General features: G+C 37.5%; 1 protein-coding gene across 1 annotated transcript; it reads right to left on the bottom strand.

Moving 5' to 3' along the window:
• Positions 1-10,076: 10,076 nt before the first annotated feature.
• Positions 10,077-12,735, bottom strand: LOC104210441 (transcription factor bHLH130-like). The gene is made up of 6 exons (XM_009759340.2): positions 11,953-12,735; positions 11,145-11,353; positions 10,872-11,048; positions 10,672-10,737; positions 10,507-10,575; positions 10,077-10,401 (listed from the first exon to the last, which is right to left on the bottom strand). The coding sequence occupies exons 1-6, from the start codon at positions 12,599-12,601 to the stop codon at positions 10,330-10,332; spliced, it is 1,242 nt and encodes a 413-aa protein (XP_009757642.1). The 5' UTR covers positions 12,602-12,735; the 3' UTR covers positions 10,077-10,329.
• Between the last annotated feature and the right edge of the window lie 1,564 nt (positions 12,736-14,299).

Here is a 14,299-nt window from a genome sequence, read left to right as displayed (position 1 = left end):
GAGGTATTCCGATTTAGTTTATGTCGAAACTCGTATAATAATGCATATTAGTTGTCTTGAATGTGTTTCCATGTTGTTTTGTGTTTTGTTTGCGATTAAATTAGTATGTTATTTTTATCTGAATTAAGATATTAGTGTTTTAAACAAATAGTTAAAAGTTGAGAAATAATTTTTTTTGTTAATAAAAATGTTCATAAATTTCTTTTACTGTTTTATATGTAATTTCGTGAATGTTATGTTATTAAAATATATTTATTGTTTTTATTTAGTTTAGATTATTTATTTGCTTAAAGACTAGTGCCCTTTTAGCGTAGTAAAATATAGAACCTTTTAGCGTAGAATCTCTGTAGTTTAAGTATCTACTATATTGATAGATCAAACACAAACTCTGTTCAATTACAATTTACAAAAATTACTTATTTAATTTATAAAACAAACACACAGAATTATGAAAAATATTGAAATTGACGCACATAAGAATCACTACTATTGTGGTTTCCTCGTTTCGGGCTCAAAATTTTAATTTTTCGACTTTTCTAAAAAAATAAATCGAGGTATTCCGATTTAGTTTATGTCGAAACTCGTATAATAATGCATATTAGTTGTCTTGAATGTGTTTCCATGTTGTTTTGTGTTTTGTTTGCGATTAAATTAGTATGTTATTTTTATCTGGATTAAGATATTAGTGTTTTAAACAAATAGTTAAAAGTTGAGAAATAATTTTTTTGTTAATAAAAATGTTCATAAATTTCTTTTACTGTTTTATATGTAATTTCGTGAATGTTATGTTATTAAAATATTTTTATTATTTTTATTTAGTTTAGATTATTTATTTGTTTAAAGACTAGTGCCCTTTTAGCGTAGTAAAATATAGAGTCTTTTAGCGTAGTAAAATATAGAGCCTTTTAGCGTAGAATCTCTGTAGTTTAAGTATCTACTATATTGATAGATCAAACACAAACTCTGTTCAATTACAATTTACAAAAATTATTATTTAATTTATAAAACAAACACACAAAATTATGAAAAATATTGAAATTGACACACATAAGAATTCAAGATAGCTTGGTGCTACTGTGCCTCAAATATCGAGCCTGGAACCCATAGGTATATACTCTGTCCCATTAAATATTAATTATTATAAAACAAAACAAACACACAAAATTCTAAAAATATTAAAATTGACACACATAAGAATTCAGGAAAGCTTGGTGTTACTGGGCCTCAAATATCGAGCCTGTAACCCATAGATATATACGATGTCTAATTAAAAATTAATTATTTAATTTTCAAAACAAAAACACAAAATTATAAAAATATTGAAATTAACACACATAAGAATTCAGAAAAGCTTGGTGCTACTAGGCCTCAAATATAGAGCCTGGAACCCATAGATATATACGTTGTCCAATTAAAAATTAATTATTTAATTTATAAAACAAACAAAATTATGAAAAGCATTGAAATTGACACACATAAGAATTCAGGATAGCTTAGTGCTACTAGGCCTCAAATATCGAGCCTGAAACCCATAGATATATACTCTATCCAATTAAATAATTAACTATTAATTATTTACAAAACAAACACACAATTAAATGAAAAAAAATTAAAATTGACACACATAAGAATTTAGGATAGCTTGGTGCTACTGGGCCTCAAATATCGAGCCTGGAACCCATAGATATATACTCTATCCAATTAAATAATTAAATATTAATTATTTACAAAACAAACACACAATTAATATTGTTTAATTTACAGTAGATGGCATGGACGTGCCGCCTGTGCATCCTGGACCTTTCTCCGATGATCTCTTAGTGTTACATGGCGATCATAGGTCCGCCTACATATGGGAGGGAGAGCTACTGGACCAGACTCTCCGCGCCAGGAGAGTAGACGACTTGTGGGACTTTATGAGGGGCAGAGATTTCCATCCCTCGTCTAGTCCAGCGCATGCGGAATACGGGCTTCTATAGGATTTTTCAGATTGGGCGGCTACAGCTCGACTGGTCTCAGATCACGACCTTGATAGAGCGGTGGCGATCGGAGACGCACACTTTCCACCTGCCCATTGGCGAGGCCACCATCACATTGTAGGATATTGAGGTTTTATATGGGTTGCTTGCTGATGGACTGCCCGTTGCACTGCCTCAGTATATGAGATCTATGTCGTGTGCCCAGTATTTGGACTTTCTGCAGCAGTTCACTGGTTTCAGGCCACAGGATAAGACTGCAGCTTCAGGGGCCAGTCGCATGGCTTTGACAGCTATTAGACAACATTTGGAGATATTGCACCCCGACATCACCGGCGAGACAAATGATCTACATATTCACTGGTACACGAGGTTGGTGTTGCTCCTTCTTTTGGGGGGTGTCTTGTTCCTGAACACTTCGGTAAATCTAGTGAGTTTGCGATTTCTACATCATCTTCAGCAGCTAGATGATTTATCCCAGTACAGATGGGGTGTTGTTGTTCTCGCTTACCTGTACAGGCATATGTGTCGGGTGAGCATGGGCACCTTGAGCAACGTATGTGATTTTCTGCCGCCTTTACAGATGACAACATATTCGAATACTATGTTCATTACTTCCAACTCTATCTAGTCAAAAAATTTCTTAAGTTTTACGTCAACCTTGTATGTTAGGTTTGGGCTTGGGAGCGGTTCCTGCAATTGCAGTCACCTCTACCACCATTACCTCCGGATATAGAACCTCTGTTTCTCCCTCTAGCTATGAGGTGGGTTCTCCGGCATGGAAATTACCGAGCCATTGATGCTCATCATAATCTCCCCCTTATCAGGGATGTGTCGGATATGTTGGAGGGCGCACAGGTAAATGTGTACCTAAACTTACTTGTTATAAATTCACTTGTGTTGTGCATCCTCACTTTTATGTTATTATTTGATAGTTCATATTGACACCATACATCGACAACTTGATAGGTGGCCTGCCCGATTATTGCTCGGTCGGCCGACTAATTTGGAGCACTTTCGTCCCGCTGATGTGCCTCGATATTGTGGAGCATCATGCCACAGAGCGGGTACTTTGCCAGTTTGGTCGTCCACAGACTATACCGAGGGGGCCTACATGGGAGGCTACATATTATCAGCGAGATGATCGTTCGAGGGAGGGTGACGCATTTATAGCATGGCAAGAGGCGCAGGTCCATACTTGGGACCAGCGAGAGGACCTGATTCCTCCTCCCACCATCACAGATCCAAGCGGCGACTATTCAGATGTATATGTCCTGGTACCTCTGCGTTACCTGACTTTTTATCGGGAACCCCATTCATCAAGCTGGCGGTCGGTACAGACCATACACCAGGAGGCACGAGGCACTGGTATGTTATTTGGTATTCTTAATTATAACTGTGATATAGCGTTCTGTAATTAATATTTTAAATGTTGTGCAGGCTATTAGTCATCATTTATTCTACCAGTTGGGACTGCAGATGCAGCAGCATGCCGACGATCCTGTGGTCGCTGAGTATGGCCGGCAAGTGACAGAGCTTACTCTCCGGACACTACAGCGAGCCAGAGAGGGCGAGCGCTTAGATCAAGAATCTGATTATGTGGCGCTAGAGCACCACTAGCGGGGCAGGTCTGCCGCACGCCCGAGGGGACAGGGTTGTCCCACGAGGCGGGGGTGTCCCACGAGGCAGGGGTGCCCCACGGGGTCTTAGGGGCCGGCGAGGAGGTGGTCCCCAGCAAGGGGGCGTTGAGGCACCTGTTGAGGAACCTAATGAGGAGGTTGGAGCTGATTTGCCGGGTGATATTCCTCAGCCAGACGAGCATCCTAGCAGCATGCCGTCATACAGCCTTCAGTCGGTGCTGCCAGCATCGCAGGTGACCCCGTCAGATCCATTGTTGATTACGGGCACGAGCTTCACCAGAGGTTGGGAGCAGTTCTTTCCAGGCCCATCGACCGTAGCTGAGGATCGGCCGACCCGAGACGTGGATGGTGGGCGCAGGTTGAGTTTTGGCTCATCGTCGTCGGGTGCGGCGGATCTATCACAGGCACAGGTATGTTTGTATTACTATTAAATTTTAATTTGTTTTTTTCTCAATGATTTGCCATAAATTAATTTTTAATTTTCTTATTAAGGCTTTATCCCAGCCCGTCATGGAGGCCACTTTGTGCGATGCTGAGGACACCATGGATGCTTATATTCAGGAGCCTGGCGAAACCATGGTAAGAAAATATTTTTGACTTAACACGTACATTACTAATATACATTTTCATATACTAAGCTTACTTATTGTTTTGTAGGTTGCTGATGGACCGACGACCCCTTTTACCGACCCTGCCAGCCCAAGTGACGATTATGCTGAAACACATCCTTATATAAAGAGGCGACTTGATGAGGATGATCCTGATAGTATATCCAGGTGGGAGGGGATGCGCCTCAGGCCAGCGGCTGCATTGAAGCGCAAAAGCTATGGGACTCATTGATTTTATTTTTTTATATTTTATGAACATAATAAATTATGTAAATAATAACAATAATTTTTTATGTTTACATAATATGCGCATTATGTTTTTATTACCCCATTTCTTCTTTATTTTAACAGTACAACACAAACACAAACATAGAAACTTAACATAACTTAAATTCAGTACAACTAATGAAAACACATGACACGGGAAACATAAAGATACACTACTATGCTCAAGACGTACATGTCATTGCTGAGTCACCACCACCTAGTATTCTCTGCTCCAACCACTTAAATTTTTCTTCCAGCTTATATTTTTATTCTTCCACCTCTTTGAGTTTCTCTGCAACTTCTCGTTTGGATTATCGCTCTCTTTCCCACTGTTTCAAACACAAATAATGAAGATGATGCAACTTTTCTTTGTATTATTCCTGCTGACAGGGTTCATCAATCCATACCTCAAAATTGCAAATAGGTTCATCGGGAACCCTATAAAACTTGTTCATACACACCAAATAGCGGCGTCCAGCTTCACCATCATCCCAATAGTCTTGCATCATGTATTTTATTCCGCACTCGCACCTTGGCACATAAAAGGGTTCAGACATTTGTTAAAGCGTAAAACAAAAACCTTGCTTTTATGGAAATATTTGCTATTGGTTATTGTTAAGCGCAGAAAATAACTAAAATGCGCATGTTATTTATAGGCAAGACAACACACAAAACTTAACCGCGCTATACATATTAATTTTTCTGAAACAAAACAGCTTTTTCGCAGTTGGTCAGCTTTTCAGACCGACAAGACAACACACAAAATGTAGTATTTAACCGCGCTATACATATTGACTTTTACTGAAACGAAATAGCTTTTTTGCAGTCGGTCAGCTTTTCTGACCGACAAGACAACACACAAAATATAGAATTTAACCGCGCTACACATATTGACTTTTTCTAAAACAAAACAGCTTTTTCGCAGTCGGTCAGCTTTTCAGACCGACAAGAAAACACACAAAACGTAGTATTTAACCACACTATACATATTGATTTTTCTGAAACGAAACAACTTTGTCTTGATTTATCCATTTATTATCTTTTATTTTCATGTACGTTGTTTTAGTTATGGTTGTTGTACTTTTTTCTCTTTAGGTATTATGTTATGAAATTTCAATCTTCATATTAGTCTTCTTTACTTACACCAATAAGTTGAATGGAGGAACTATTATATCATCATCCCAATTCAAAAGGTCATGTTAGATAATAAGATGTAACAAGACTGTGGAACATAATTTTATTTGATAGATATTGCAACATAAACAAGTACAGACACTTATTACAAAAAAAACATTACGAAAATAAAACACTAGGTGTATCCTTGATAGTTGGGTACATTAGACAAACTTGCACCAGGAACTGGATTACCACCGCCACCCAGACCAGCTGAAGGGCATTTACGACGGTCGTGTCCTGTTTGCGAGCATATGCCACATTACGCGCATAAACGGTATCACCAACATCCATTTGGTTCCGTATACGCATTCTCTTTTGCACTTGCAGCTTGCGCAAATAGTCTTTGTTACACAGCATTTTACATGGTTCCGGCGGCCAATAATGCTCCCAATGGTTGCAACTGCCAACTATATGTGTTTACGTATGCAACAACACTATATTGCCTATCAACATAGTTGGTTGCCCCTAAACCAACTTGTTGAAAGCACTTCATGGCATGTGCACACGACATGTGGTAGATGGTCAATTTCCCACATGAACACAACCTGCTGTCTTCATTCACGGTTTGTAGATTATTCCCCCGGTGTCCGTGGATAGCGGTGCGAACTTCAAAAACACCCCGGTCGTGATCATACTGTAAATATGAATGCCAATGTGCTCGCCTCCTATATTTCTCAAATCTTCTCATCGGTATTGGCATAAATTGAACACTTCTGTCCATCAATTCCGATGCAGCTCTATGCCTTTTAACAAACCTCTCCGCAATCTGTTTGAATGTCATCCGTACCATGGCAGTGACAGGCAATCCACGGGCAGTTTCAATAAGACGTTGAATGACTCCGACACATTTGTAGTCAGGGCTCCCCATCATCTGCCACCATCAACATGTAATGTCCACTTGTGAAGCTCATCTCCTATCAGGCAATTATAGACTCTTTCGTCTAACTGTCGGATCGCTTCCATGCGCCTTGTAAATTTGCATTGTTGGTGCTCAGTTGCAACCATCCACACTAAATCATGCAACGCCTTGTCGGGATATTTCTTCTGTAAGTTGGCCTTCAGGTGCCTCACACAGTAACGGTGGTATGCATAAGGTTCCTGCCATTCAGGCAAATGCTGTACAGAACTTAAAATACCACCATGCCGATAAGATATTAGACAAATACCTGAACACTGTTTGACAACGTGTTGCTTCAAGTGGTTCAAAAAAGCCTCCACGTCACTTCGCTTTCATTGACACAAATGGCAAAAGTTGGTGGAAATATTTGTTCGTTGGCATCTACTGCAACTGCGATCAAAAGTTTAATATCATATTTTCCATAGACATGACTACCGTCTATGGAAATTACCGGACGACATTGCACAAAACCATCAATTGTTGCTTTAAATGACCAGAACACATAGTTGAAAATATATTCTTGTATTTTCGGACTCTGCTCATGCCTCTATTCAACAACAGTCCCGGGGTTAAAGTGTTTTAGTGCGGCCATGTACCTGGGTAGAGATGAAAATGACTTATCCCGGTCACCATAAATAATTTCAAATGCACGTTTGCACCCGAGATATGCCTTTCTTTTGGTTATAGTATACTCATATTCCTGGTGGACAGATGTAATACAATCTTTGATCTTGTACCTAATGGACACTTCCAAGTGTGGAATCAAGACAAGAGAAATCAAGTCTACATCCAATTTGAAGTGATTCTTATTGAATGTGTCCATTTCACATCTGTGGGTGCTAATATATTTACCCACTTTCCACAACCTTGTTTCCTTCCTGATCGCACGCAACATCTAGTTACAACCCATAAAGTGTCTACGGCATTTGACCTTGTATACCTCCGGAGTTGACTCCCATACCATTATCTCACAGCACTCTCTTACGTTGTACATTTTTACAGCCCTGGTTAAGCGAGCTTTATCGGGAAAATACATGCCTTTTGCCAGCACCGTTGGTCTAGACTCATCCCGCATGCTGACCGAAATTTGTCAGCATCCCTTGTGAGGGCATCCACATCCGGCATACTTGGCAAATTATCAAGGTAGGGAATATTCTGCTCATGAAACGGCACGTGGGACTCGTACACTCTTGGTCTAACGGGAGGTGGAGGAGCATGCTCCCTCGTCAGCTCAGGTTCGACATTCACTTCCTCCTCATTATCACCCTCGTCAGGGAAGAGTGTGTCATCTCCAGACTCATCGGCATTGTTGTCATAATCACTATTATCTTTCTGACTCTGCGTATCTGCCAAATCATGAGTAAATACGTCGTCTACGGGTAACTGAGTGAGGTCAGGACCATCACGTTGCTCGTTTTCACTGCACAAAAAGAACAAAATGATAAGCTACTGAAATTGATAAATATTTTACATATAGTTATATCACTTCACTTACAAGTCGTACTGCGTTGACATTCCATGATAGACATTTTCCTGTTGGTGATGACTCCCGGATAGACCACCGTGATCCAACACGCCAGAACTACGCATATTCCAACTGGGCGTGGGGTCATAACTTATAAAATTCATATCCGGACGGTACCTACTGTGGAAAATATGAGTGTTAATACAAATTCAATTCAACAAAAAATAAACATCGTAACAGAAAGGAAAAATTGAAGTTTACAGTCGTCTTGTGGATTATGTAAAGTAGGAGAAAAATTATTTCCTCGCTCCTCGTTCGCCTGCAGAGATACGTTAAGATCCGGCCAAACTCTTTCAGCCGGAACCTGTTGGGCTAAAATTGGTCCAGAATAACTACCCGATGACTGGGGGTTATCCCTGCTTTGCGCAATCTCATTATTGCCAACGTCTTCAGCCTTGACGTGCATTTCCAATACTTTTATCACAATAAATTTCCTGTATTCATCTGGAATCCGCAAAAAATCTCTAAGAGTTTCATCATCTTCGATGTTAAACTCAGAATAACAAGCAAACCCCTGCGGAGTCACAGAATACGAAAATCTACCGGTTACTTTAAGGTTCACCGAACGTTTCGTCACACTCATTTTTTTACGTAACAACGATACCAATTTATCGTACTCCATTGTAAGCGGCAATTTAACATGACACTGTGGAGATGAACTATACCTCACAAAGTTATTCTCCATTACAACCTCAACCCACCTTCCCCCCAATATAATGAAACCTTTATTTTTGGCTCTTCAAACATTATAAAAAATGATTGATAACAAGAAGAAAAATTTGAACGGAAGTTAGAATATTTTTTGAATGAATGTTCATAAAATCCTAACATCTTTAAATAAGGCAATGCCTAGCTCGAGGGAATGAATTTTTTGATGTATAGCGCAATATTACACCGCGCTATACCCATTTGAATTATTATTATGTCAGTTAACTGCAGGAGACTTATTGATGGGCCCACAAACAAGTATAGCGCGGTGTAATACCGCGCTATATATATTTGAATTACAGTTATGTCAGTTAAATGCAGGAGACTAATTGTTGGGTCCACAAACAGGTATAGCGCGGTACTACACCGCGCTATATATAACGCGATATTATATCGCGCTATACTTTAACAGCAGAAACACTGTTAAAGTATAGCGCGGTATAATACCACGTTATATATAAAAAAGTATCTTTTTTGTTAGACAATATAAATGTATTTTGAGTTCAAAAAGTTGGCATTTAGGTTTCGGACTCCTATAATGCTTGTTGACTAATTGAATGTCCTCTTAAATAAGTAACTGCATTCCCTGTCTATGAGGAAAGAATAGTCCACAAGATTTTTCTAAGGATAGAGATGCATATAGTTATACCAGATTTGAAACTTTATCTACTTCCATTAAAATATCATACCAGCCAAGTCATATTCTAATCATATCAACACTTCCACTCCCAGCTTATCAAGCAACACCCTCTCCCCCCTCCCCCCAAACCAACAAACAAACAAACAAACATATTCCCACTCCAACAATGGAAATACAATACTACTACTTATTATGTCCACAGTGCATGACCCCACTGGAGTGTTTCTACATATAGAAGGGGTGCATTTATGGGGCCCATGGACATGGTGCATAAATGTGAATGGGGTTGCTTAAGGAAGAAAATAACAGCTAAGCTCCAACTATGCCCCGCATCTAATGAAAGGCCGGACCATATTGAGTCTATTATACCTAAAATCATGTTATGCCCCGCGTATAGGGAAAGGTCGGACCATATTAGGTCTATTATACTAAGCTCCTGTTATGCCCCCATCTAGGGAAAGGTTGGACCATATTGAATCTATTGTACGTAATCGTACACTGTATTTTTGCAAGAAGGTGTATCCGTGAAAGCTGGAAGTGGTTACAGAGGACAATTATAGGGACATGAAGTAGTTCCAGATTCAAGATCCTAACACATCTTGCAAATGCAATTTAGGACTTGTCTCAAGCTTGTTAGATCTCTGAACTAACAACATAGTCATATTCTAATAAACAACAGCATAATACAATAAGCATTTGTGCTCAATAGACTGTTATTAGTTCTACTCAAACTCAATTATACATTTAAAAGTGGGGGAAAAACTACACTTGCTTTATTGCTAATGATACAATAAACCATATTTCCATCATATTGGGGAAGAAAGAAAGTAATTGACTCTCTTCCCTCTTCCCATCTAACTTCACCTATTACTATCTGTACAGAAATTAAGTTCATGTTGTTCCATTTGAATATTGCAGCTGTTTACTCGGGCACGAGCATTTCGCCTTTTTATCTGTCAGTGTCTGCATTAAAGAAGTGTAAATTTGGTGAGGAAATATAAATGCTGGTGAGAAATTCATGTGAGTATTTGATGGAGAAAAGGCAAAATTTGTTTTCTTGGTAGTTACCTGGACTTGTTTCTGAAGGTCTTTAATGTAATCAACTGCCAAATCTAACATATCAGCTGTGTTGGTTTGCTGCCATTTCATTTCATAAAACAAGAAAACATGTGAGTTTTTACCTTCTTTTAGAAAAACAGAAAAATACAATGAATTCTAATAGTCACAAGATACCTTATCCATATTTGGAAAAAGATCTTGAAGTTTTTTCATCCTTTCACTAATCCGAGTCCGTCTCATCTAAAAAATTTCAAGAAGAAAAGGAAATTAAACCTTACTTCAACTTAACACTAAAACAAGTTGTATGATAGTGTGAACCTCAAGAATAAACATGATTAACTGGAAAAAAAATAGGTGACATGACAGGATTTTACCCTCTCTGCAATACTTCTTGGGTGAGTAGCACAGCCTCTTTTGGCACGAATTTTACAAGGTACTGAATCTTGTTGAAACTGCAGGTATTTTTCTATAGCAGCCATCTCAGAAGATGTTTTGGGCAAGCTTAAATGGTGAGTTAAACCAGAAGTAGTGTAGTTTCTTGATTCACCATTCTGACAAATGAAATGAGCATTTATTAGTAAAAGAAACAAAAACAAGGAGATTAACAACAAATCCAGAAAAAAGGAAAAGAAAAATAGAATAGGTACCGGACTAGTTATTCCATTGAAATCATTAGAAAACACTTTGAGATCACCATCTCTATTTCTCTTTAAAGAATGGAAGGAAGAGTCATTCCAAGATTCATTCTCAGCAATGCTAGGCATGAAATTTGAGGTAGAAGATTGAGCAGATGAGAAGCTCATATTAGCCCCACTACTTGCTCTATAATTCCCAACTTCTCTTGTTATATCAAATCCTGAAAATATGCAGCAAAATTCTTATCCATCCATTCTTGATTACAATAATAAAACTATACCAAAATAGCAAATCCATCATTTAGTACATTTCACATTCAAGAAAAGATAAAGCTTGAATCCCTCCAATCAATCCCAAAATACCCAAAAGGCCCCTCTCTCTTTTTTTACCTAAATGGTTGGATCAAATCAACAAAGGCAATTTTTTCCTATTTTCTGCAGATTTAGAAATAGGGAGGAGAGCCTTGGAGCAACGGTAAAGTTGTCTCCATCTGACCGATAGGCCATGAGTTCGAGCCGCGGAAGCAGCCACTAATGCAAGTAGGTTGTCTATATTACACCCTTAGGTTCGGCCCTTCTCTAAACGCTGCGTGAACTAGGGATGTCTTGTGAACGCGGGCTTCAGAACTCCTCAAGAACTACACAAAAGTCACATAATCTACTAACCAAAAGTTTAAACCAATCAAATTCCTCCTTAAAGCCAACTAACTTCATAATTAATCAGGAAAAACCAACCAATTAGCACTTACACATCAAAATTTAAGCTGAAAAAACTGTCATAAACTTAACCAACAAAAAGTTAAAGAGCAAATGAGCATACCATTGAAAAATCCAGCAGGTGAACTGCTTTGCCTAATAAGATTATTAGAGCCACCACCATTTACATTACTCAACCTCACTCCACTTTGCATTTGCACTCCTACACCATATGATCCCATAGCAGAAGAAGCAAATTTTATCTCCTCTCCAATCTCCTGCTTCATAGAAGAAGAAGAAGAAGAAGCAAACTGCAGCTGATTTTTGCTAATCTGATCATTCAGATCCCGAGTACCAGAAACTGTAACATTATTATTATTATTATTGTTGTTGTTGTTGTTGTCGTTGTTGTTGTTCAACAAGGCAGTGAACATGGATTCAGAATCCGAACTCGAAGATCCATCATGAGTAATAAAATTGTCACCGGAATTATTGCCGTCTCCGTCAAGAATTCCGGCGAAAAACGAGCTTGGAGCTGACCTGTACCTCGTTAACCCCCCACCATTATTATTACTCTGCTGCTGATGGATTTGTGATGACTGTTGCTGAAAATAATCAGAACTCATGATTTCTTTGTTCCTTAAAAACTCATTTTCCATTCCTTGTAATTCACCACCATTCTTAAAATTTGAAGAACCACCACCGCCACTTGCAAACAAGAAACTATTGAATTTGTCCATTTCTATTGAAATTGGCACTGTGCTACTAAACATGATCAAGATTTTTCTTTTTGTTTTTTAAAAGAATTTCAAAAATCTATAGAAAATAAAAGGTACAACTTTTATGATAAAGTTAAGGATCTATGGATTCAAACCTTTCATGAAATTTAGTGAAGAAGAAAGTAAATAGCAGAAAATGGCATATGAGCTAGCAAGCAATTTATCGAGCTGATTTGATGGTGACTGGTGCGTGCGCGGGATAAAATGACGAAAATGCCCTTCGTTGACAAATTCGGTTACCGTTTTTACCCTTTTTTGTCTTTTTGCTTCAAAGGGAATGGCTTTAGGTTTGTTTAATTAATGCTTGATTTAAGTTATCTTAATATATTTATTGAAGCTTACGACGCTTTGCCTAAGGATAAAGTGAGATTAGCTGTGTTGTTGTCCTGTTCCTCTTAAGTTCCAAACAAACGTAAATATGGAGATTTGGAGCGTTCTTTGAGGAAGAGAAGAGGCAACATGTGATTTATAATCGTATCGTCACAACTTGTAGTTATTTGTAGGAAAAATGATAATGTCTAGCTCTAAAAATAATAGTCGAAAAAATATATAAAATTTATATATTATATATATTCTATATTTTATATATAAAAATTATATAAGTTTTATACATTTTTTTAGTTACCAAATGTAAATAGTTCGGGTTAAAAGTAATAATACCTCTTATTTATACTTAATTTATTGACGTAATTTTAATTTTATCGAAGGTTACCCAATAGCGAGACAAATAGTATTGCTTTTCGACAAAATAGAGTTTAATTTTTAATATTTTTGATTAATCGCAAATAAGTAATATATATATATACTTTGAGAGGGAAAAAGTAATAGTAACCCTTAATAAGTAGTGGTAAAGAAAATGTCGAAACTGATTACGTAAACCTTTATGTTGTATCAACTTTTGTCTATCCATAATTAATCTGATCATTATTTTTTTGATGAACGGAGATTTTATTTTTAGTTTTTATTAAGATGTAAATTTTAGGAAAAGAAAAGAAAATTATGATGAAATATAACACGTATAAGAAAATTATGATGAAATATAACACGTATACGATCTTATCTTCAATCTAAATCACGTTTGTAAGATTGAGAATTTTTAATAGAAATTTCAAAAAAGGAAAAGATGCCAAAATTGAAACCTTCTTATGATCCTCCTAAGGAAATATTTGATTTATTATTTTAGCCAAGCCATTACTATTAGATATTGGCTTTTGGGGCCAAAGTTTGTTGTGAATAGAAAGTTTCTTTTCTTGTGTTCCCATTTTATCAAACAAGGGTTGACTCAAAAACAGCTTACCAAACAAAATCAGCAGAGTACCTGGATTTACCAAAACCAGGTACGAAAACAAAGTTCTTTAATCACATGTCTTTGCATCGTATTATTTTACAATAATCATTTCGGCCGAAGAAGGAAAATTTTCAAACTTTTGACTTCCCATATCGGCAAACTTTATTGGAATGGAAAGGGTCATTCTTGAAACTTACCAAAAAAAACAATAAAGGAAAAAAGAACAAGATTATATTGAAACAAAATGTTTACCAGGTAACTTAAAGTGACCATGATAAAATATATTCATATTTAATGATTGCACGAGAAAGCGATATGTGGAGCCGAAGACAGAAGACAGTCAGGCCTGAAGGCAATGGTCTTGCTTGTTATCAAAGAGTGTGGTATTCATAAAGTCAAAATAA

Source organism: Nicotiana sylvestris, chromosome 9 (assembly GCF_000393655.2).
Source record: "Nicotiana sylvestris chromosome 9, ASM39365v2, whole genome shotgun sequence".
NCBI classification, from domain to species: domain Eukaryota; kingdom Viridiplantae; phylum Streptophyta; class Magnoliopsida; order Solanales; family Solanaceae; genus Nicotiana; species Nicotiana sylvestris.
The sequence above is the reverse complement of the archived record's forward strand: the minus strand, read 5'-3'. Positions and strand labels throughout refer to the sequence as shown.

Excerpts from the sequence above, each read along its gene's own strand:
- LOC104210441 (XM_009759340.2), bottom strand. The coding sequence starts at position 12,601 with ATGTTTAGTAGCACAGTGCCAATTTCAATAGAAATGGACAAATTCAAT. Across the intron at positions 11,049-11,144 it reads TCAATGGAATAACTAGTCCG|AATGGTGAATCAAGAAACTA; the intron begins GTACCTATTCTA and ends TTCATTTGTCAG. Across the intron at positions 10,738-10,871 it reads CAAGAAGTATTGCAGAGAGG|ATGAGACGGACTCGGATTAG; the intron begins GTAAAATCCTGT and ends GAAATTTTTTAG.